The 25,806-nt window shown below is 38.6% G+C and overlaps 1 protein-coding gene across 2 annotated transcripts in view; it reads left to right on the top strand.

Annotated features, from left to right (window-relative positions):
• SEMA3D (semaphorin 3D) overlaps positions 1-25,806 on the top strand; it is a 143,758-nt gene that overhangs the window by 81,774 nt on the left and 36,178 nt on the right. For both annotated transcript variants that reach the window (XM_075081520.1, XM_075081521.1), the window contains 4 exons: positions 1,781-1,874; positions 5,142-5,270; positions 11,246-11,388; positions 25,329-25,443. In XM_075081520.1, the coding sequence (XP_074937621.1) occupies positions 1,781-1,874; positions 5,142-5,270; positions 11,246-11,388; positions 25,329-25,443 (481 nt within the window). The remainder of the gene's footprint in view (positions 1-1,780; positions 1,875-5,141; positions 5,271-11,245; positions 11,389-25,328; positions 25,444-25,806) is intronic.

Here is a 25,806-nt window from a genome sequence, read left to right as displayed (position 1 = left end):
TTCTCTTGGCTGGTGAAGAAGAGGCTTGGCCCAGTTGGTGCTGTTAGCCACAGCTCTCCAAGGGATGCTCTTTTCTTTGAAAGCTTTGTCTGAAGTGAAAGCAGGAGGTCAATTCTGTGTGAATGCCTGGTAGTGTCCATTAGCTTGTCTGGGTGAAGTCTGAAATATTTGATGTTGATCTATAAAGCCCTCAGTCCCCTGAGTACTGCTGGACTTGGAGGCGGCCCCTTTGCATGTGGTACGGCAAGGGTCCTCCGAGCAGCTCAGGATTGCACAGCTTAGAATAAAGAAGAATGGGACACTAACATAGCTTTGTCAGCAAAAAAATTAATGCTTAATTTTTAATTTAGCTTTGCCCTTGGTGTGCTCTGATCCACTTCAGCCTGAGAATTTGGTTTGCCTGATATCCGACAAGTTTGGGAAGATAACAAGGATTGTCGTTTGATGATTAAATTCTGTTTTGTATCTGCCAGGGTGGCTGGAGGAAATGGAATTTATGTTCATAGATTGGAATTGATTTTTCTTTTCTCTGAAGGACCTTAATTATTCAATATCCTGGGCTTTTGTCTTCTGACCCTTAGAGAGTTTAGGAAATATCTCAATGAAAGGGAAAGGTTTGGTAATTTATAGTTTGATGTACATTAAGGATGAAATTAATTAATGTGTTGTGAAGTCCAATCCTATGCAGCCATCATTGGGCATACTTAACTGTCATTTGTAGTCTTCAGTCCTCCTTCAAGGCAGAGGTATAGAAAAGAATAATTAATGTTTCTTCAACCTTTTTAAAGTAATTCTTTAAATCATAGAGGTGTTTTGGTGCTATTTAAACTAACTTCATAAGTTATGTCTCTACAGTAGACATTAACCCACAATTATTTAATTCCTGAACACTAGTGGGATTTTAAATATCACTGTAGGAAGGAGAGAATGGTAACAAGTACTTCTGTAGGCAACCTCCCTTCTCTAACAGCAGTAGAATTCTGAAAATCAAATCTCTATATTTGTAAAGACCTGCAAAGTTTTGCTCCTCTGACAACCAGTTTGCCTTCAGAAGGATTCACTGAGGATTTCAGGTTAAGAGTGCTTTTAGAAAACTAATGAAAGTAAAAGCATCCATTTTGGCAATTCAAAACTATAGTAAAACTTCAGGCTACTGCTTACAACAACTGAGTTGTTGATTGCCCATTGACAACATCAGAAATAGTTGTTAAATAAATGTCTTTACTTTCCTCTGTACCCATGTTCTGTGACCGAGGCATTAATCACAATGTATTTTGTAACTGCAAGGAAGGATCTATTCTGATATCTCTTGTATCATTAGCCTTGTTAAAAATAACAAGAGAGAGCATATGCTGCTTTCATTTAAAAGGGGCTGATCTATGTCTGCCATGAACATTATTCAGCAGTCCCTGGAGAAATTTAGGAGTCAGCCAGAATCCCTTCTGGGTCTCCTGTTGCAACACACTCTATCAGCACTTTCCCAAATAGAAGGCAGTGTCTTTTAAGTACAATCCAGATTTTAATTTGAGTAGAAGTAAACAATACTTTTTTTTTTCTGAAAATAATTGTATTTTTTTTTTAAGATTTGTGTTTCACTACAGAGTGAACAGTATATGTTAAAACAATGAGTGAAAAAAATCCAAATATAAAACAGAGTCATCATCAACGTGGAGGTGACAGCTGCGTGACCTAGTACACCTTCACTTCATATGTTAGCAGAAAGTTTGTCTGAGTTTTCTCTGCAGTCACACCAGGATAATGAATATGTCTTTATTTTCAGGAAACCGTATTCCGGCTGGATACTCAGAACTTGGAGTCTGGCAGGTTGAAATGCCCTTTTGATCCTCAGCAGCCGTTTGCTTCAGTGATGGCTGGTAAGAAACCGCCAGAGCCAGGTGCTCTTCTCAGATGTGCAATGGCTTCGTACACGAGCCTGGGGTCAGAGGCCCAGCAGATGCCAATGCTGGAGCTCCTCTGGTATCAGCCATGTTTCTGATGCTGCTTTGTGCTCTTGGAGCTGAGGCAGCCTTCGGTCTGCAGACACCAAAGAGCTGGAGGTGCAGCAACACAAACAGAGACATCTGAGCGGCTGCGAAGCCTCTGCCGGCTGAGCAGGAAGGCGGTTTCATCCTCACACAGTCATTTCTTCTTTAAGGAGGAGACAAAAAAACCACACGGATGGACAATGTTTCAAGTGCTTCTGGGCCTCTTTCTGCAATTATCAATATGTTCTGCCCTTTGAAGTCTGCTGACATCCACTATTTCCATAAATACATTTTTGAGGTTTCTATTTACTCGAGTAGCCACTTCTGAAGCTGGAAGCCTAGGAACAAGATAGTGCAATCTGCCTGCTGTGTGCATCGCAGCACTGTGTGGTCTGACATTTGGTGCCGAGGAATGTCAGCTTGACCTCTGGATTTCAAATCACTATAAGAGCTACTTTTGTCATGGTTTGGTTCATAGCTTTGGACAATTTTCATTTAACTTGTCTGTCAAGCATATGAATACAAGATAAGAGTGAAGCACCATGACATTTTCATTTACAGCCAAAGAGCAGTGGTGACAATGCTTTGAAGTATCGGTCACTCTGTGTTATAAAAAGAATATGACTAATGTTCAGTCTTTATTCTCAGATAATAAGATAGATGATTTGTGATTCTGACCCAACAGATGGGGCAGGACTTCCTTTATTAGAAACAATAGATTAAAGCCAGTGCTTATTCTTCTCAGGGACCCCTAGTACTGTTTAATGACCATGAAGTCTATTTTTAAAATGGGATTCTGGAAACTGTAACTTCTTTTTTCCCTTTTTTTTTTTTTAATAATGCATTAGAACTCTATGATTTATTATTGCATTGGCTAATTACAGTAGCACTCTAGTTCTTTGACTGCTCCATTAAACCTTGTGAAATGAAGAAGCTGCCGTCTTTTAGCTAACTAAAACATTAACTTCGTTATGTAAGTGTTTTCAGGCTAGATAAAATTAATGGTCAGGGTATTCTAGTATCCCTTTTCTGACTGTGCCTGTTGTCAAGTGCTTCACAATAATGTACAAGGAGCACTGTAAAGAGTTACAGGCCTGACCAGTGAATGTGTTCTTGGCCTGTCTTTTGATGATTATTCCCAAAAGTACTAGGAGAGCAATATAGCTCATGGATAAGATATTGCACTGGGATGCGGGGGAGCTCAGTTTCCATCTCTGCTACTGACAAGAGGAGTAACCTTTGGCATGTCACTTCTCACTGCCTAGTTTTATTTATCTGCTAAATAGTGATAAAGATTACTTTTGCCATTCAGAGAGCACTTTGTAATCAGTTACACATATACGAGCTAAATAATATATCATTAAATTTTCACTCACATATGTAGGTTAATACAACTAACTTTCACTCTTTGTAAAAATGTGTAATCTCACTTTGAATTCTACACGATATTTCGACCTAAGTAGATTCCACAGATGAACTGGAAGAGTTAGGTTTTTTGACTGAAGAATCACCTGCTTATCATCCACCTTCTTTTACAAATTGCTGCTCACCAAAACTATTCTGGAAGTAACTGGAACTTGGAATGAGAGATCCCAAAAACCAAGAGAAATGCTGAAAATGCCTTGTCAGCAGAGTCTAAGCAAGGATGGAGAATTTCTCTTAGCCCCTCAGATTTATTGATCACTGAGTGCTTGTCAGTTAGCAAATACCAATTACCCTGCCCATTCCTCATTATGACAAATACCTTTCAGAATGTGCTATTGTTTCTTTACAAAGGCGACATGCTGTCTGAAAGATGTGCTTTCCAGTACTGTCAGGGAAATAATGCATAACTAACAATAATCATGAGGAAAAAAGGAGGCTGATAGATCTTTTTTGGCCAAATAAAGTGCTTGTGGATCGTGGGTTGCGGTTTTAGGGTTTTTTGGTTTTCCCTTGATCTTATTTTTTTAAGTGCATTTACATCTTTTACAAATGCAAACACAAAACAACTATGTTGAATGGTATTTATTCTGCATTCACTGTCAACAAAGGACTTCTCTCTAAAAGGTCTTGTGAAATTTTCCACCCAGAATACCAGAAAACATGGAGAAGAAACTCCTGGAAGGGGATTTTTATGTGTCATATAGCTCTTTATATGATTCTCATTTATGAACATGAACATTTTTCCTTTTTACAAACTCCAGGGATTTACTGTTGCAAGTCATTAAACAAAAAACAAACTTCTTTAACCAATAAAGCTATCTTGTTATTCTGCAGAAAAAAAGAGAATTGTAAAATACACAATATAGTAAAAAAAAATCACAGTGATACTGTTTCTTTGCTTCCTTGTAGAAAAGTGCCAAGATCTGAAGGAAAACAGAAAATATTGTACAATTCTTAAGGTTGTGAAGTTTTGCATTACCCACAAAGCTGGCAGAAGACTAAGTCGTAACTGCAGTTGCAGCAAGCACACTGTACTCTGTTGCAGATATAGTCTCCTGTGAGACAAATGCTGGCTGCCTTATTCAAGCAAGATATCTATTTTAGAGGGACCACTTGTTATGGTAAAATGATCAAGATTTCGGTCTGTAGCCACATTCTTACCATTAATATCTTACGTAATTGAGAAGAATTCCCATACCGCCTAAATTCCTCTTCATGAATGAAGTGTTGGCCAGAGATCCCTACACCAGGGAAGGGCCAAGCTGTGAAGCTCCTGCAGTGAAGCATCCATCATGTTTACTAGCTCAAGCCCAGGAGCAGCAGAGACATCAGAGCTGTGGCAAGTCTGGGACAGAAGAGCTAGCTTGAATCGATAAATATCTGTGTCCACGGTCAGCGCTCACAGGGAAGGGTGCTCAGATCAAAGGCGCCTTTATACACTTAAGAGCCCAGCACCCATTGAAGCCTGGGAGATTTACTTTCTGAGCGCCCAAAAGATCTGAAGATTAGACCTAGAATCCTTTACTTCTCAGGCATACAATCATAAATATTACCCTCATTTAAATGTAAGTAACTTCACACAACCCAAAATCCCATTAAATTATAAACCAATAATATTTTAAAACCAGTTAGGCCAATTAAACACAGGTGTGGTTCACCCAACAAAACACAAATAATTTTAATTTTGTTTATCTCACAGCTGTAGAAACCCTATTTATTTTTCATTTGCAGATGAGTATCTTTATGCTGGAACAGCTTCTGATTTCCTTGGCAAAGACACTGCTCTGACACGTTCTCTGGGCCCTTCTCACGACCACCATTACATCAGAACTGACATTTCTGAACATTACTGGCTTACTGGTAAGATCCCAAACATATGCTGTTGTCATCTGCATTGTCCCTGCCTCTCAGAAGTTAATAGCCCTTTTCTTATATAAATATATGTCCAGTAACTATAAATATAGATATTGTATGATGGTATCGTTGGATTACGTAGGCTTTTTTTTAGGACGGGTGGAACAAAAATGCCCTTGAGAAAAGTCATAGAGGTGAAAATGCTAATTAAGGAAAGAGTAGGGGTGTAAGACCTAATCATTCTTTCCATCTTTGATCTGTACATCTGTATATAGTCCTGTCATTGGAATAATATCATGACTTAAATGCTTCTATTTCCAGCCTTGTTGGAATAACTTCTTCTAAACCTTTTTTCCTGATCACTTGTTAAAAGCTGTTCCCTACAACATATTGAAATGACAGACTGGAAATTCCATGTTTTTAGGTAGGAGGTCTTTTTTTCTTTTTTTTTCCTTTCTTTTTTGAGAGGGAAAAATATCCTTTGTAGCTCTGAGGATCATTTTAAAACCACGAAGGACACCCTAAAATAGCTTCCCAAGCAAAACATTGCTTTTTCTTGCCCGTTAAAAAACATTCTGAGCTAGTAAACCCTCCAGAAAACTGCAGCATTTACACCCAGCCAGTCTCAAACCACACACAGAGTAACACGGAAAACTTCGCTCACAAGCTAACCCTGCTCAGTTAAAGCATCCCCCTTTTAGCCGTCAACTGTCTTTAAAGATGTGGCAACACTGGCCCTGATTCAGGATGCCTGTGTAACTATTATGGGTGTATTGTAAAGCCAGGGCCTGCTGACCACAGGGCTAAGTCGTCTTCCCAGCAAACAACTTCTGAAAGAGAGAATTTTGCCTCTTAACTCTTTGAGACCTCAACAAGAGGCAGTATTCTTTTTTCTATTAATTTTTTTCTGTACTCCTTCTCTCCCTCCTTCTAAGCTGTTGCATTATGTTTCTGTATAGTTGTAACTCCATAACCTCAGGATTTCTGCTGGGAGCCGAGGAGGAAAGGAGTAGTCACTTAAAGTCATTTTACCTTTCCGAATAAGAGCAGTCCTTTGGACAGATAGAAAAATCTCACATCTGACTCTGCTGGCCTCTCCCACTTTCTTCTCCTGTGCTCAAAACCTTTCTAGACCCACCTTTTCTATCTCCTGTCTCTGCTTTCTACACATCCCTTGTGCAATGTAGACTAGAAATGGACTGTAAGCAATATGGGCCAGGATGGGTCCCTCCAGGTCGCAGTTCTCTAACTGTAACTAACCGTGCAACTGAATATCTAGTCTTATCGCCGGTGGCCTGCTGATGCTCAGCATGGAAATGTGGTTGGGGTAGCCGCTTTCCTAAGGGATGCTATAATATCCTAAAAAGAAAGATTTACTGCACTTTGGTCCTGAGGAGCATCTGGTGTTACCATTACTATAGATCCACCTTGATGAGCATTACAGGGTTCAGTTCCCAGCCCAAAAGAACTTATAGCTTAAATATCCAGTTCCAAGCATTTCTTTATGCTATTAACATTTCTTCATGAGCAGTTTGAGGCAAGGGAAAAGTACAAGAACACAGGATAAACTAAAGGTTTAAGAACTGTTTAAGTGTTTCAGTTTGGAGGCTGGGTGGGGGGTGTCTGCCTTTCTTCTTGCTTTTAGATTTGATTATTTTTTATTCTGTTTTCACTTAAAGCATCTGTATTTGTGAAAGTTTTCTAAGAGGAATAATATATTAATATGTCTGGGTTTGACAAACAGCTTTAGTGTGTTAGACTGCAGCGTGAAAATTACCCCACATGGTATTCTTCAGGTTTACCTTGTTTCCAGCCATATAAAAAACTACAACCACGCTCTGTCTAAGACTTCATAAACACAATCCATGCAGTGTTATACTAAGACGCATAGATATAAACTAGGTGCTTTTAATATTTTGAAATGGTCCTTTTAAGGTTGGATAAAGTTTTGAGTGCAACTCTAAATGATGGGATCATTTCTGCAATAAACCATAGGGTAGCCAATATATTTCTAGTTTATTGTATAACATTACCAATTACACATATTTGTGCTTTCAGCCGATATTGGTACAAAGAAAATATTTATATGATTTCAGGTTTAAAACTCCCATCTAAATCCCCTCTTCCCTAAATCTACCACCCATCTACCAAGCATATGTTGGACCTCCAGGAAAAGTTGTACATACTTGAGTAATTGTACAATTAAAAATAAATTATTTCCAGGAGTGACTCATGTTTTACTTAGGATAAGCATTAAATGTACAACTTGTTTTTTTCCCAGAGGGCTGAGGATGGTTTGCTATAATGCACCTTAATATTTTTGAAGTTTAGACTTATTCTGTTTCTGGAAACGGGATTATCCTTTCCTGAGGGAAGGGAGGGAAAGACAAAGTATACGGGAAAAATGTGTAGGATACTTTCCAGTTTCTTGCAGGGCATCTCTATCTTGACTAATTAAGACATATCTTAATCTCAGTGACTGAATAGCTGCTCCACAATGGAGAAAGGGAGGAAGGCAGCTAATCTTTCCCATGACTCACACTCTCACAGGCTCGTACTCCTGCACTCGGTGGCACTGAAGACAGAGGGGATGCTGCCTCTGCTCAGCCTTCCGCCCTTCTGAGGAGCTCCCACAGCCGCTGACTGGAGCTGCCTCAACCCTGGCCAGGGCAAAGCCACCCACTGGAGCCGAGTCTGCCCTGCTCCAGCCCAGCAGGCAGGGCGGGCGTGCCATGGTGGGATACCAGAGCCCTACACAGGCATGCACTAAACAGCTGCACATACCTCCCTCCTTTATACGAAGCTAAAACCACAGTTGGAATGAGTGCTTCCCTGAACTGCTTTCATCTTTTTATTTTTTTTAAATTTTTAAATTTTTTTTTTTTATGGCAATTTAGTCATCTTTGCCAGGGCAAAGACTTACAGGCAGTGGCTTCTTTATATACTGCAAACTTTGGATGGGATTCAGCTCACTTAGCTCTAAAAGGCACCCTGTCTGAGCTCAGTCATTTCAGTTGTCTCTGTCTGTAATTTACGGAGAGAGGTGACACTTCCAGAGGGTGACTCACCCCACCTATTGTAGGAATCTGTCTTAAAATAGGATTATTCATTGTCACTTTCTTCCTTGTGTCCCTCCCTGAGAGAGGACCTGCATCAGTGTAGGTTAGGAGCTCGACTTCTAGACAGTTAAAGATAAATGAGGTGAACACTATGCTTTGCATTTTATCATGCCACATATTTCTGGCAGCCCAGCCACAAAGAGCTGCTGCCTCCCACTGTTTTGGGCTGCTTTTTCATTTCTTCATGTTCTGGGATTTGCTACTCATTTGTCATCCTCTTTTTCTGAGCCTAATGAATCTTACTTCTCTGTAGGTCTTACATGCATGGTTTCTCTGTCTACGCCTAATGGTGGCATTGGGAGGGTGTGATAGCAGGCAGGTAACCAACAGCGAACCCAGCAGTGAAGGACAGCTCTTCCCACTAGGCCACAAGAGCATGTTTAAAAAATTACAAGCAACACCTGAATTTATTGTACAATCTATTGTCAGAGCTTGTGATGCCTTTAATCCCCTGTTTGGTTACATACAATATAGCCATGAAAATAATATGTGGGAAAACCTTCTATTGAAGGAACTGGGGGACAACTGTGTGTATGGGAAAACAAACAGTGGTTTAAAATCATCATCATATAATTTGTTTCCCATGCAAAGAATCCAAAAACCTAATTCACAGTTTGTTTAAACACACTTTTCTATGTTGTATGGATGGATTACAAAAGATGAGACAAAGATCTCACTTGCAGAACATAATGTGCTTTTCAGATCATGATCTCTTTCATTAAATTGTTTTCAGTCACTTTGTCTTCATATCTTTTACAGAGTATTTTTGTTTGGATTTAACTTTCAACTTCAGTGTTTTCCATTGTGATTTAAAATCGTTAAATATTTGTGTTCCTTTAATTTGTTAGAGATTCTTCTATATCTGTTCCAGGAATTGGTATTGAGACATTTGTTTTTGCATTTGGCTTGCCAAGTAAAGCAATGGAATTTAATTTAAAAACCCCATATATTCAGAGTTTTGTCCTGTGAATGTGGATTAAAAAAAAACCCCTATGTGAAATTCAAAAGCATGCTACAGAAGTATTTCACAGGTTTTCCTATTAAATGGCTATTTAGCTAACCGCATATTTAAGAAACCACACTGGAAGCTTATTTATGTATTTATTCACGCTTAGAGATCTAATCTTCAAAGCATCCTTAAAGGCTCTGAGGGGTAATTGAATATTTTCTTTAGGCTCATTTTAAAATCCTAACTTAAATTTATAGAGCTTGATGCCTGCATCATTTCATTTTTCTGCTGACGCCACTCTCTAGTATCAGAAAGGTTTAAAATGGAAGCAGCACTGTGGCTATTTTGACCCATAAATTTAACCTTCCATCATGAAGGTGCACATTCAGCATTTAAACACACCCCATTTTGTTTCAAGCCTTTGTCTGTGAACTTTTGAATCAGGGACCCTCTTTGAGGCCTGTGTGTACTGTAGAGTTCGTGGTGAAAATTCCTCAAGGCTAATAGAAAGTAACAATCACTATAAAAAGGACAAAGGCATGAAGATACATTAAAAGCTGAGCTAACAGTATTCCCCACATATCGCTAGCATGCTCTGTTTGCTCTTCCGTCTTACATCATCCTCCTTACTGCTTTCTACTGCAGCCTGCCTGCTTCTGGGGGACAAAGACTGTGTATTTTATTGCCGAAAGAATGTATTTTAGAGTCAAGGGTCTCTTTGCACTGTATTTGTATAGCCTCTTCTGTTTAAAGAAAAACATTATTGATCCAAGTGCCCTCAGAAGAGCTCATTTATTGTAGCACATTGGGGAATGTCTTAAAAATCACTTCCCCAGGTATCTGGTTCACAGTGTTGTTGCCTGGTAAGACAGTAAGACAGTGTTGTTGCCTGCTTTGCTGCATTCAGGGACACCTGAAACTAGCTTAAATTTGATTTTAGTGCAAAATTTAAAGAAAAAAACACCAACCCCCCAAAAAAACTCCAAAACCCACAGCTGGTGAGCAGATAGAGCAGGCCTAGAGATCATGGACGAGTGAGCTGAAGACAGTGAAGGACATGTATGAAGTTCTTGGCCCAATAAGCATGCCTATAAAATGCAGGCAGAGAAACCCAAACTTGCTTTGGAAGAGACCAAAAGTAATATAACAGCTCAACATGTCAAGGCAAGGCATGCTGTAACATTTCTTGTAAAAAAGCAGATTTAAATAACCTCAAACAAACCATTACATTGATATAGCTAATCTGTTTTCATGCACAACAAGGAACTACATCCTTAAGACTGACAGGTCCGTTGTGGAGTTCAGCGTGCTAACCTGGGACTCCCAGCATGGTGTTGTGGCGGATTTGGCAGATGCTGTCGGTAACATTCGTATAGCACAGATACGTAGGAAACGTCACTTGGGAAAGCTATCATGTATGTTGAAGTTTTAATCCTATGGATCAGTAAAGATTCTTTCATTCCTTTGCAAGCTATCTCTAGTAAACAGTAGTGTATTTCTGTACTTATAACTGCTGAAATGTGTAATTAAATTAATTTAAAATCTACCATGTGATTTCAGAAAATTTACTTAGCTTGGTGTTGGTGGCAAGTGCAGTAAGGCAGACTTTTGCAGGCAGCATTCTGTACTGAGAGTTATCACATTTCCAAACAGAATGGTAGCCAGTGCCACATATAGACGCAAGCAGTAGTAAGATATATAGATATAAAAACATCACACTAAGATTAAATACTTCAGAATCTGTGGTGGTTTTTGCTCAGAGTTAGTAAGGAACTTGCCACTGCATATCTATATAGAGACATTTTTATTACACTGGTAGATGCAACATAAACATAGATATTGAAGCAGAAATTTAGTGGCAAGTCTTAAGACTTTTCTTTGACTTTTAAAACCTTTTTTTTGTGAACTTGTAGGAGCAAAATTCATTGGAACTTTTCCCATCCCGGACACCTACAACCCAGATGATGACAAAATCTACTTCTTTTTCCGAGAAATATCACAAGATAGTGGCACATCTGACAAGACAATCCTCTCCCGTGTTGGGAGGGTTTGTAAGGTAAGGACTTTATTTTTAAATTTTATTTAAAGAAAAAAAAAAATTTTGTTTGTTTCTGTGAGAAGTCTGTTTTCCCCTTCAGACCAGAAGGAAAAAGTGTTGTTGCCCAGTGAGCCATTGTAGTAATTTTTCTGAACAGATTTTACTAATGCTGTCTGAAATTTACTCATCTGAAAAATAGACTTGATATTGACTGTTTACCTCTTTTTAAAAAGCTATTATGATATAAATTATAATCCTGTGTCTAAATGATAATGTATTGACCTTCAGATATGCCACAGTGACCTGCTTTATTTCATAAGCTTTCAGTGAGGATTGACTTGCCAAAGTGTACACAATGGCAAGGTATTTGGGTTTTTGTGGAAAGTGCCCACTAACGGAGGGATAGACAAACCCACCCCTTCAGCCCATCTCAGCACCTCACTCCTGGGCATTACTGAAAGCTGGGGTCAGTCATTTGTTTCTGCACATTCCTGATAATCAGCTGGAGTGAGGGGAGGCTAAAAAAGTATATAGTTTCTGAGCTACGCCCACATCTGCCAGGAGGTTTCCTCCCCTGGGAAGAAGTGCAGTCCTTGACCTGTTGACCAGGAGGAGCCAGGCCCCGGGTCTGCTGCAGTAGAAAACGTTTCATTTGGTTGGTGCCTTTAAGTGATTACTTTGTTCACTTTCTCTTTCATTATGCTTGATTTTGTCCCTTATGAAAGATTTCTGCCCATATGGTACTCATAATGCAGACTCAGAGTCTCATGAGCTGCATTCTTTGAGGAAGCATCTCTGTCAAGGGCAGAAGCCTCCTCAAGCGGTAATAAGAAAATAAATCAATTCCTGCATATGAAGACAGCAGTCAGTGTAGTTTTCTGTTTAACAACCTGCTGGTTTTGCTAAGGTCTTCTTCCCACTACAGCAGAAGGGTCTTTTGACTTCTGTCTCAGCCGTACTCTCCATCCACTCCTTTGTCCCCTAATTCTGTAGGAATAGATGCAGTTAGTATGAGTGCTCCCAAACTGTCCTTAGGTCTTCAGTGAATCCAGGTACCCAGGAATCACTGGTAAAATTCAGGGAAATGGAACTTTAAAGTTGTCTTCATATTAGTAAATATAAGCTTTGAGCAAAGGTTTACCTCATGCGGTGAGCTAGATATCAGCAATATCATCACAGCAATCACACAAGTAGGTACATTTCTGTGATATTTTGTTCAGAAGCTTTCATTTACTTGCATTTTCTGAGCAACGTGGCTGCTGGCAGCAAAAATTATCTTAAGAAGCTTGACAATTAGTAAACAAACAAAAGAGTTTGTGATTTGCAATAAAATGCGTCTAAGAGAAGAGCACACATTCAGCTAATGGACACATTAGTGTTTACACTGAAAAACAAAGAGTGGACACATGTACGAATGTGTAAATCTACAATTGCTTTGCAGTCCAGCAAACTCCTAACTCCAGTCAAGATTTCAGTGACCACAGCCATTTCACACTTCTGTTCTTAACCTGAAATGTTATGAAAACAAAAAACCCTTTAACAAATCAGTTCTCTATAGGTTTCTAGCCAGACGAAGGAATGGATAATCTTTAGTTGGGTATTTCACAGCAGTGTGATTAATGGCAGAACGGAAATGCAAACATATATGATTTGCTGCTAGACATGGCGTTTGCTGATTATGAGAAAGCACTTAATGCATTAGGGGAAATTGGTAGACAACATTTTCACGTCAAGGCACATGAGAGATTATAGTAAACTAAGATATATTAGCTAGAGATCTCCAGCATCCTTTACCTAGAGAAAAAAGGAGATAAGATATCATAATAAAAGCAAATGTATTGTAAAGAAAGCCTAATGACCATGTGTAATTGCACCTCAAACGAGACTGAATTTATACAGTAATCACGGTAACGAGAAAAGTGTCTTGAATTCTGTTTTTAATAGTCAAAGCAAAACAATAAGTGAGGTGATTACTATTAATGCTGGTTTTGCACTGTCTTTATTTCCTGAGCACTTCCTGACGGATGCAGAATTCTTTCGAAAGTTCAGACTCCTGGTTTTTTGTACATTTTTACTGATTACCTGCAAATAAAAAAAAAATATAATGAAAATTATAATGAAAATAGAATTAATACGGGTATTTAATAGAAATTAAAGCATGCAGGTAGACTCCACTATGGACTAAGATCCTCTGGATCTGTGCTCAGATATGGAACATCTGCTATGCTTAATTCTCTCTGATATGGGATCAATGTCTTTGGTTGCAACAGCTGATACCATAACAATTTCTACTGCACTGTCTCATTAATATGACCTGTACTGCATAACGTTAAGCCTTTGCCTTATTTCCCTAGCAAGCAAAGAATAACAGTGGATGGGAGGAGCCCAGCAACTTTTGAAATAATTCGTTTGGTGTAAACCCAGCTTTTTTCTGCTAGGACTCAATTGCTCTCTACCTCACTGTGCCTTAGGGCTCCTGTACATTAATGCCAGAGACTCATGCTGAAATTAGAATAGGCTTTGTTTTGAATAAGGAGGTTAGTCAATGCAGCCTATTCTTTGGCTAATTTTCAATAGCTCAACAATATGGTCTCTCACTGATCCTCACCCTTAGGGAAAATCTTCTCTGGAAAGCATTCCCTTTTCCCAGCTACTTTCGGACCCAGAAGGTTACAATCTCGTGCTGGCAGCTCTTCGCCCAGAGTCAAACAGCTGTCGCTTGTCCTGTTCATAAGGCCATACTTACCGTCTCGAAGCATGCGTTGTAATAACGCAGCCACTGTAGCACTAAATAGCGCTAATTTAGATTTACGTCATCTGCATTCTGTATATCACTAGGGCATATCAGTATGAGTTGGGAGGAAGTGCTTTCAACAGTCACTTTCAGAACCAGTTGTGTAATTTATCATGGCAAGTGGCATTTCCTATTTTTGGTTTGAGGGAGGCAGAAAAAGTATCATTGGCCTATCTGTAGTACCTGATACTACTTATGGCATGTTCCTACTTACACAAAGTGTAATCTGTTGGGTAATCTGCTTTCTTTTCAAGTAAGGTCATGAGTAAAAAGAGCAAATACTGTTAAAAATTAGCCACCAATTTTTTAATTTGCTTTTGGTATTTTTTTTTAATACATACGGATACACTAACATACATTACATGATCATACAAACCTTAATTTCTTAAAAGCATGGACCCATATATTTCTATTTCTATAAACATACATAAACTTTTTACATTGTCTTCAAGCCCACACTGCTGAACCAGTTTACATCAGCTAATGACAATACACAGTCATTACACACTGAGCCAGATTTTTTTTTTAAATTGCAACATCCATGCACTGTGCCCTCAGCAGTCAAGTAACAAGTCAGCTACATTTTTGTACACAAATCTACCACAAAATGATGACAGAATTGTAATTCTATTTAAGGACATCCTCACATAAGCACAAATATAGCCCTAGAAAAGACCTAGGCTTCCCTTCTGTTTTCCCCACTCAGATAAAATGAGAAACGAAAATCCTAGCTTACAGGAGTCCACAGAAAGGTTTTGGAGAGAGAGGAAGGTTGTTGGGGTCTTTGTTTGTTTTCTATACAGGAACACATTTTTTTTTCATAATTGCAACCTCATTCTGTTGGAATGGAGTGGAAATTAGCCAAAAGCAGTAGTATTTCTGCTTCAGTATGAAAATCCTCTTTATTATTACAGTAGTTTGCATTTGCTGTGTTACAAGCTTCTCTTTAATGGTTTTGGTGATGCATTGCAAAAGTTACGGCATGAAGTCTTAGAGACTGACTTCCGAGGCCTCAGCCGCCAAAAAATCAGACTTCAGCCCCTGATGTTTTCCCATATTTCCCATTTTGTTCAGTATCCAGAAACAGCCTTTGTTCTGGTGGGAACAAGTGAGCTCTTTGTCTGTCTTTTTTTTTTTGGTATGCCTTTCCACCCTCATCTATACCATGCTGTACCTGGGGACGAGAATGTAGCAATTAGGCACAGCCCTCTTGGTTAAACTGTACTTTCTAAACACACTGGAATGTAATCATTTTAAGAGCTCCTGAGTTGAGAGCCCAGGACACACCCTGCATTCCACCTTTGGGTAATGTGATTTATTTCTAAAGCCATGAACATGAGCAGAGTTCAAGGCTACGACCTTTGCCTCCTGTCTGGTGCTTTAAGGCAATTTGTATTCCCGGAATGGCAGGAGGGAGCTATTCCTCCACAACTCCGAGTCCAGAGTCTCTGGTGGGCTCTGCCATGGGGCTGCTTGTGTGTGAAAGTTAGGAGGTGTTTTTCTTGTCCTCAAAATAGTCTAGCCATGCCTTTACTGTGACTAGGGATAACTGGGTCATTGGCATTCTTTGTATTTCTATATTGTGTAATGCATCACTGTGTAGATAATTGATCTATCTCCAAAACCATTTGAGTTGTCCACATAGCATAATGCTTTACCGTTCAGCCGTATTAGCTTGGGTCCCGGAAGCAAAATAGCCATGTTAACATGTTCTCAGCAGGGCTAATTAGTCTGGGCTCAGAGCCATGCTCGTGCAGCTATTCTGCTTCCAATTCTGGAGGCAGCTCATTCCAGGCGAGTTTTAACTTACTGCATATTACATGCTTACATACTTTCTTTGTCACCATAATATTGCCTAGCCACAATGCTAACCATGGGTAATGGGTTTGTTTGTTTGTTTTTGTCTGGGTTTTTTCTTTTTTCTTTTTATTTCTCCATGGTAATGATTAAAACCACTTCGAAGATGTCATCCCTAGAAAAACTTTGGCCCTTTTTTGCCCATTAAGCATCTTTGCAGCAGCAGGCTCTTGGACTTCCAAATTTGATATTTTAATATTATGTGGCATTTGAAAGTTTTCAAATTATGTAGAAAAGCAGATGCTCATCAAGATGATTTCATTGTAAGGGCTGATGTGTTGGAGACAGGCCACTTCCACATAGTATCGGCTTCTAACTGTGATGAATTAAGAGATATAACATCAGGCTTTGTCAGGTCTTTTGGTCCAACTTTTCTCATTGGCAAGAGTACAGGCATGAGTACAGGAAGTTTTGTATATTTTTGTCCCTCATGGGTGTGTTTCAACAATATAATTGGTGGGTTTTTTGAGGGGGGAAATCATGATTTGCAGATGAAGCAAAAATATGTAAGTTATGCTTATATATAAAGAGGTGTGACTGAATTTTACTGAGCCTCAGGGAAAATGAAAAAGAAATTGCAGTGTCAAGATAGAGCCTTAAAAACTGGATTATGGAAATGCAGCTGCACAACCTCTAAAGCAAACTCTGGAAATCATCCTAGCTGCTAGAGATACTCATTGCAGAAGACATTGACAGCTACCCACCAGCTTGGAAGCGGGAAGCCCGCAGAGTTAATCGGAGTTCCTATGTTTAATCCAAAGTTTTTGACTTCAGAGTGCTTTTATTCAGATGTTCAAATATCTCTAAGAGTAGCACATGAAGACTTAGTGATTTTAGAAATTTTCTCATGTGATTAAATTAGCTTCCTGGTTTTTTGTCTGTTGGTACATTTAACAGGAAAATGTGCTGCAGTTTGCATTTCAGGCTTTGCTGTTGTTGATCGAGTACATTGTTGTAAATGTAGATGTTTCACGATGCTAAATCCTGAAGGACTCTATAAGATGTTGACCTACCCTTGTTTTTCAGTCTCGTGCTTTTCCAGCTCTCAACCTGTGCTCGTGAATACTGAGGTCACACTGTCCCACATAAGTGACCTTAGGCACTTGGATGTATCCAAGCTAGGAAAGCAATTGTCAGGATTTCACATCGATCAGTAGAGGCAGAGGGCTATTTTTTAGAGGAAGACTCCTTCCATCTTCAACCCAAATCACTCTCTGAAGGACACATTTTCTACTGATTATAAAGGGAGCTTTGCCCTACTGGGTCCCTGGAATGTGAAATTCAAGGTGTTCTTATTTAAATAAAGATGTGAAATTCTGAATGGCAAATTCAGGCCTATTTGTTCAGAAAAAACCACAGCCTATCCCTATGCTGCATCTTACACTGCTTCACTTCCAAAATACTCTCAATGCATTCAAACTGTGTAAATTCAGGTCTCTTATTTGACATTAATTGCATGATCCACCTAGTCATTTGACATGCGTGTAGCTTCATGATCCAGAATGCTACATTTCATAACCTGAAGGTTTTGTTGATTTATTTCTCTGTCTTTTTATAACCTTTTAATATATTTATATAATATAATTTATATTAAGTATATATGAAAGTTCAGGTAAGAGATAGGTAAAGGCAAGTCAAACACTCTGGAATAAACCACAGACAGATTCTACTCCATATTTAAGGTAGATCTTCCTGAGAATTCCTTAACATTTTTTATTAGTTCAGCCATCACCCTTTACTCACTTCAAACTTCCATTGAAGCTGGAGTGAACAGCCTAATGACGGATATAGTACAGCACACCTACTTTGTGGCAGCCTTTAAACAGTTTTGGGGAATGTTCTTAACACTAGCAAACCTGTTGGAGGTAACCTTAGCAGAACTGCTGAATGGCCTTGTGGTAAAATGGTAAAATATCACTTATAAGCTTAATTTTACTATTTAATTTGTTCCAAACCTCATTCAGAGTTACTGTTGTTATCTCCCTCTCTTTACCTGAGCCTGTTAGTTTCTGGCTTTTTTTTTCTTTTTTCATGGTATACTTAGTAACAGTCCAAAATTTTTTCTTTGCTGTACAGTTAGGTTTTCTGGTTTGGATCCCATCCAAAGATAATTCAGTAGAAACCTCTGGGTGTGATGTTTAAATCCAAAATAAAAATGTTTTCCATAGTGAACCAAACAGTCATGCATGCTTAATGTGAGCACATTGCCATTCTGAATGAAGTTACAAGAAATCTGCTTGAGGAGCAGGAACTCAAAACTAAACCACTGTTTCTATTGCTCGTAGTTCGGACGTAGGGCATTTCCTCAGTAGATGTGGCCTACAGCCTTGTAGCTTTTGCTATGGTTTTCAGCTGCGATACTGAAAGGGGAAAGTCTCTCTCCCATTGTTTTAATGCCTAGAAATATGTGAATGCCCAGAGTGGCATCCTTACCCATAGGTATCATGTCAGCTTTCCAATGACATGGGGTGTGTAGTCAGGGGAATGGTTCATCTTGCCATACATTCAGCTACTTGAGCTTCATTCTGGTTTTATGCCAAAGGCTTCCCTGGTTCAGTCCTGCTGGGCATTTATTCATTTCAGCCAAGGAAGCCAAAAGCAGGCTCAGCACTAGCAACGGCGCTCCTGCATGCCGCTGACTATAGAGATGTGTGCCCCTCCTGCTTTATCCTGCTGTCTAGATTAGGCAAGGGCATGGGTTGAGACAAATGTTTAGCTTTTCTGTTTGTTTTGGTTTTTACATCTATATTTGACCCTGGCTGTGCAATCAACTTTGGATGTGCAGAGAACTCAATGAATTATTTGATCCGCATCCTATAATCTTAGTCTGAGAAGATACTACTTAACCTCTCCAATTCCTTTTGCAACAAGCACTGTGGTTTACACTAAGGGAATTAAGCCAGCCAGTAGAGAGCAGTGACAGGTTATGAGATCAGTAAATATATTGCACTGATGATTAAGACCCTTTAGTCTTAGTGCCTGATACAATGGCTGTCTCAAGATAGGGAAAATAAGCAGGAAGCCAGGACAAACTGTGCTTTAGACTCTGGACTGTGATGGACCATGATTCCAGAAATGTGTTCAGAAATGCAAGTCCTGGGGTCCAAAAAATAGCCTGGGGTTTTGCACATCTGCACCCTAGGCTATGAGTTTTCTATTTCAAGTTGTGACAGCACTGAGCTCTCAAGAAACATGTGAAAAATGATTGTAGAATTATTCTCTGAAAGCAGGTTTGCCTAGGGGAAAGCTTAATGTCCAAGCCACACAAATCTAGAGGAACTTCTGGTTATACTTTTGGAGGAGATAAAGGGCATGCAGCCTGCACTCTGATGGTCTGAGGAACACTATAGAGATAACAGGCTGATGCATCACCCTGGAAATCAGGAGGGCCAAGTTAATTCCAGGTTTTCTTGTTGAGGTGAAGTGCAACTCTGTGCAGTTCCCATGAGGGGTCTGGGAGTGTTTGTACCTTTAGTTCTGTTTAATTATGTGCAAAAGCTACTGCAGTGGCAGAGCCCTTGCAAGGCACAGTCCATAGGCTGAAGAATTGCATCATTCTGCCAGGATAGACTTGATAAGAGACATTGCTGTGAGTGAGCACGTGGTACACGAGGCTGAGTCCTACTCAAATCCTCATCTTTGGATCAGCTAGCTCAAGCAGCGGACGTAGTAGATGCTAGCAATATCCGCAGTATCCAGAGGAGTTGGTGCCATCTTATGTGAAGCAGTATGCAATCCTATAATGAGAAGATTTCCCCATGAAAGGTTCTGTAATGTCATTGAAACAGCAGGATTACTAAACCGAGTGACCGCTCCCACTGTCAGGTGGGCACTGCAGACACAGAGGTGAACTGACTTTGCTCACGGTATCCATAGCAGAGCAGTCAAATTGCATGTGCCTCTTTGGTTTGTATTGAAAGTGTATTTTTATTCTGCCTTAAGTCACACTTCATGTGTTTAATATTTTTGGATCTGACCCATAGCCTGCTGAAATCATGGGAGGAATCTTTCATCTGACATCAGTATGGTTTGGACAAAAAAATTGAATCTGAATTCCTAAAGCAGGAAATCTTACTTCCCTGTGTTAGGTCAGTACCTAACAGAGCTGGGCAAGGCCAGAATATGCAAAGTAAGATGAAATAATTTAAAAAAAAGAACTATAAATTTGGAAACAGAAGTCCAAAGCAGGTTATTGGCTGTTTCTCCATTTATAAAGTCTGCTAGAAGTTTTTTTTTTTTTTTTCCCATAATGTAAAGCTTTTCTGCTGGGGATGCCATTAGTTTCTGGTGGCTTTGTAATGTAGCTAGGCTTCACATGAGAGAAGGGCTCCAGGGCCTTTTTCAGTTTCAGCACTTTTCCCCTCTGTTCTCCAGCATTTCCTTTTATTCAGGCCAGAATTCATTTTGGATGGTCCTTCTGCACATCTTGCCACTGGCTCTAATTAATAACCTGCTTCTCGAAATTCCACTCATTGTCTTTTTTTCTTCTCTTTTTTTTTTTTTTTATTTAAGAGGTTGTTCAGGATAATTACTGTCTTTAAAGTTTTATGAATCACAGTGTTTGACATCTTTGATGTTGATTGATTCTCTGAAAACTGCACTTTTTGTTCTAATGTTCAATTTGTCACTGTTACTTACAAACAAATAAGAGATTTAAGACCCCAAAGATGCAGATGTTCTTTGGCTTTGTTGCCATCTGTTTTCCTGCCTACTGGATTCCAAGACTAACATTTGTGCATTTTCATGAAGCTATATTTATACAATATATGATACAATAGAATAGAAAATAGATACAAGAGAAAGTCTTTAATATAAGTTAATTTTTAAATCACTTGTTCACAAAGCAATATTTTTTTGATGGTTTCTATTTTCATTCTAAACTTATCTTTAACTAAAGGGTTTGAAAAACCTGTTGTTTTGCTCTGTTACACAAAAATTGCAGATGAGAAAAACTGATATTTCCATGGAAGTTTCCCAAGAAAGGCATACTGTATGACCTCAATTTACTTCAAAAATTTTACATTTAAACAACATTCTTCCTGGATGTCAGAAAGTCATACACGTACCTGTGATCACTGAAGTTGTACATCAGATATTTGAATTCTTAATGTAGTTTGGTAGAAACCTCATTTCTCACTCCAACAAATTACTTTTTAGAACTGCCTCATTGAAAAGGGTTGAAATGTTAGGATTTCTGTAGAACAAAAGTCTGTCTGATTTATTAAAATCATATTGGATTACTTCCCCATTTATCAGATAATTTTTGTGTTTAAATTTTTGTAATATTTTTTGCTAATATTTCCTCAACAGGTGACAGTCTGAACCGCCCTCCTTCTAGTTGGCAATTATCTAAATTTCTAACTCAGGCAAACACAAGTAACCAAGATTTTACAGCACTTCTTTCTGTTAAAAAGAAGGTATTTCAGGCAGTAGTGTTGGTGTCTGTTACAGTCTGTGAGATTATGAAGCAGTAAGTGCTAACTAAAACTTTATTTATATTCAGAAAGAAATCTGCAGCCCTAAGTGCTTTCATCTGTACCGTCACAAAGTTTATAGTAAACACTGTTAATCCAGTGCGCTTAGAAGTGATAGTTTGGGAAATAAGAATTCAGATACTCGTGGCTGCTTGTCTGTTACAAGTAGATTAGCCGTATTTTTGGAATGAAAAGCTTGCTTGTGCTGCCTTCCCCTTCTCTCAGCATTTAAATTTATCTTGTCTTCTTGTCTTATCTCCCTGAGATATTTAACATTTTTTGTCTTCAGTATCTGTTGACTAAAATAATTTCAATACATCCATCTTACCACACACTTCCAGCAGGGTTGAGGCAAAACCTTGCTTGGTGTAAATCAGTCCGGCACTTTTCTTAGGATTCTGTAATTCTGTGTTAAATCCTTATTTCTGTTCACCTATGCGCTGACTTGCCTCTGCTTTGGTGGTTTTTCTCTCTTTTATCCATTTTTATTTGTCCACTGACTACCCAGCCTGTACACCTTGCTATATCAATGTCACACTACACACAGCGTTTGAGCACATTAGTGATTCATTACAAACTGGTATTATTAAATAATTATTTCCAGTCTTCTTTTGTACCAACCCAGTCTCAAAAAGATTTTGGGCCAATATGTCCTTTGTCCAACCTCTCAGAGGCCAATAATCATGAACTATAACAGTCCAAGGAATCTGCCACAGGGTAGGCAGATATGATGCAAAGCTAAGGAGTTCATGCCAACGTGGTCTGAAGGAAAGGAGAATAATTGCGTGTTCTCCAGCACCTGAAGTCTCAAGACGTGTCAAAGATTGACTAAATATGCACCAAAAATTAGTGTTAGGAAGGAAGGGGTGCACTTTCTGAAAAAATTTAAGATTTCCAGACCCTAATAAGACAGTTACTACTTCAGAGTCCAGGAGCAAAGATATCCTTATACTATTAATAGTTTTTGAACCTCCTTGGTCTGAGCTGAGCTAATTCTACCTGTAGATGAAACTGCCATGGCCTTTGTCAATTCTTGCACTTTCTCAGTCAGTGAATCCTGGGCACATACTAGGAAAGCAAAGACGCTGCCTTATTCAGAGATGACATAAAATGTTGAAGAGTATTATATGGCTGCTAATGAAAGTAAGAAACCATTAAAAAAAACCCCAAAAATACAAACAAAAAATACTCCTAATAAAATGTACATTTTGTTTCATTCAGCCATGGCACTGGGAAGAGGCATGTTGGAGGATACGGCAGCGTATTATATGTACAGCTGTCTAAATCAGTGAAAGGCCTTTTCAGTCTCCCCATTTCTGCACCATAACTTTTTTACTCTCTGGCTTCATAAGGACTTGGTAGATCATGGAGTGCTGGCTGGTCATTGAATTTCCCTTGCTTCTTTATAAACTGTACAGTGTTACTGGCAACTTTTGGATATGTAAGGCACACCTAGTGAATATCTGTTCTAACGTCTCTTAAATTCAAGTAACATGGTTAACACTATGTCTTGGCTTGAGAGTGAGGAAATACGGATATGTCTTAAATCCAGTGGAATCTTATACTTTAACGCTCATAGCGCTTGCTAAGACTGCTTCCTTTGAGCACAGTATTTGGTTCACACTCCTTTTTAGGAACTCAGTGGAACTACTGATCCATTTAAAATAAGCATTTGTGAAAATGCCATGTTGGATCACAGCTTAAAGGTGGTAAAACACAAGTATGTATTTTCCCGTCTCTTGTAGAAGCTGAACACTTGCAATGACAGGAGCAGAAGCTAGACAAGGGTGATTCTTTCCATTTCCATCACATCTTGCTTCCTCCCTGCTTTTTAATCCTAACCAGGCAGTTACAGACATCTGAGAGTCCTGTGATGCTGCACTGCATCCCCCAGAAATCAAAGTGGAAGCCCTGCAACACGAGAATTGCTTAGCTAATCTAAATTGCCAGAGGAAGGAAAAGCTTAACATTTCTTGCTTTTCAAGAATCTTTGTTGCATCTTTGTAATTGTTTGGTTTTAATTACACCACGAAGTTTATCTGCTGTGCCTTTGAACAGAACACACACATGTAGAGCTTCTTTTTCCTATTGGCTTCAGGCTGCTAATTTTGACACCTTTGTAATAAATCTGCTGGCTAGATGCAAAGCTTCAGGTTTGGCAGGACGTCAGGAAATCAGGAGAGGAGGTAGCAATTCTTTTAAGAAAGGAGTTCCAGAGACGATAGATTAACAAGAATCATTTCTAAATGAGCTAACCTATTTAAAAGTAGCAAGTACATGAAAAGGCAAAACAGTTAGAGTGCATTACCAGAGAAGTGTTACTCCTTGTGTAGTGAATTTCAGCACTTAAAACCACCTTTCTGAATGCCTGTAATATTAATGATATAGCCTTGAAAGGCCAAATGCAATCCATGGAAATACCACGTAATTCCCATTACTCAGTGTTTCCTACTGGTTGGTTCTACACCTTCAGAGTTCCTAAGCCAATTATAAAAAAAAAAAATGTGATGCTTAAATTTACAGCAGAGAAACCCTAGGCTTCAGAGTTTGTAAGTGAAAAGAAGCAGGCACCTTCATGGGGTAATTCAGAACCTATAGCTGGGAGACTACTCTTGGTGATAACATTTCTCTTAAGTGTTTGAATTCTTGGTTCCTGCTGGAATATCATTGCCCTTACATTTTTCAATATGAAAAAATTGGGGCCTAAATAACATTGTGGAACCTAAATATATCTTTTATTTGGGGCCAAAGGGTACAGATAAATTTAATTCATTTTTTTTTTTTTCATATACTCAATGGAAAGAGGAAAGCTCCTAAGCAAACTGCTAGTTCCAGCTTCTTAAAATGCAAAACTTCTTTAAGATCCAGCCTCCCCGTACGCTATTTCTTTTTTTCTTTACTGAAAATCTTTTATTCTTGGTTTTGCCACATTCCTTCTCATAATCATCAATATTTTGAAACAATTCTGCTATGGTATTTCATTTCCTTCAAAGGAACATTTTTGAAAATCCCCAAATATTTTAGAAATTTCTTAATTTCTTAAATAAAATTAGATGTAATTATTGTATCCCGTCTTCCTTCCACCTACTTAACTGAAGCATGTAGGATCATAGAATCCTAGTCAGTAGAAGGAGACCTACCCTCCAGAAGGATAATTCACATTTCAAGTGACCTTTCATGGATTTTTTTTCTTTCTCCAATGACTAAAGAAAATTAGAGCAAGTATAGTCATATCTTGGAAACCCATAGTAAAATAAATGAAAAAAAGATCCCGTTTGTAGAGGATAGACTGATATTTCCATAGCAATGATTATTAAAATTATATGACTGCTTTTCCCTGGAATACATATCTCTCTGTCCTATGTGCACAAAACAAACAGCACAGTATTTACATCACCAGAACCGCTGATGAATATAGTTTTTATTTTTTGAGAAATCTATCCAAAATGTTCTATATTATTATTGTGTTTGTAAAGAATTCTTGAAGAACAACTGATTGCAAAAAATTAACATCACAGGGAACAAGAAATCATAAAATATATGTTTCACAGCATTCTAGCTGTAGACCTGGTAAGATTTGGGAATAATTAGGAAATTTTAGTTGCTCACTCTCTGAGCTGAGAAGTGACTGGAGCTACTAATGAAAAGGCTGTCCTGCACTTTTCTTAAAAAAAAAAAAAAAAAAGGCTTTTTATTTGTCATAATTGTGGTAAAATCAAACTGTGGAGTAAGACTGAAGAAGTTCAGTCAATACTGTGCTTCCATCAAATATCATACATTCAAAAGCTTCTTATCTGTTTAATATTTAAGTTGTTTCACTTTATTTTTATTAGAATGATATGGGAGGTCAAAGGAGCCTGATAAACAAGTGGACTACTTTTCTGAAAGCCAGGCTTGTGTGCGCGATACCTGGTCCTGAAGGAGCAGACACACACTTTGATGAGCTGCGTAAGTGGAGCTATCTTTAATGGTTTATTCCGGCATCAGTTTTGCCGGGGTATTTTTTCTTTCACAGTAGAAGTACTATGTCTTGTTCTGATTTAATTAATTTTCCAAACAGTGGTGGCAATATCTCTGTCTTTTTTCAGATGTCCCTAACTATCACTGGAATTAGTCTGGTCAGAAATATGGGCTTTTTCACTTTCACTCCAAAAGCTGGAAAGTGAAAAGCTGATTCTGGATAAAAACCAGACTATCTGCAAGTGGACAAACTTCAGAATATTAACACAAACTCACATGGCAGAAATTAAAATTCAGACAAAAATAAAGCTTTGTGATACATTTACAAATCTCCAAATTGTAAATGGTAAA

The sequence above is a fragment of the Phalacrocorax aristotelis genome, chromosome 1 (genome assembly GCF_949628215.1).
Source record: "Phalacrocorax aristotelis chromosome 1, bGulAri2.1, whole genome shotgun sequence".
Taxonomy (NCBI): Eukaryota; Metazoa; Chordata; class Aves; order Suliformes; family Phalacrocoracidae; genus Phalacrocorax; species Phalacrocorax aristotelis.
This window is presented reverse-complemented; position numbering and strand designations above follow the sequence as displayed.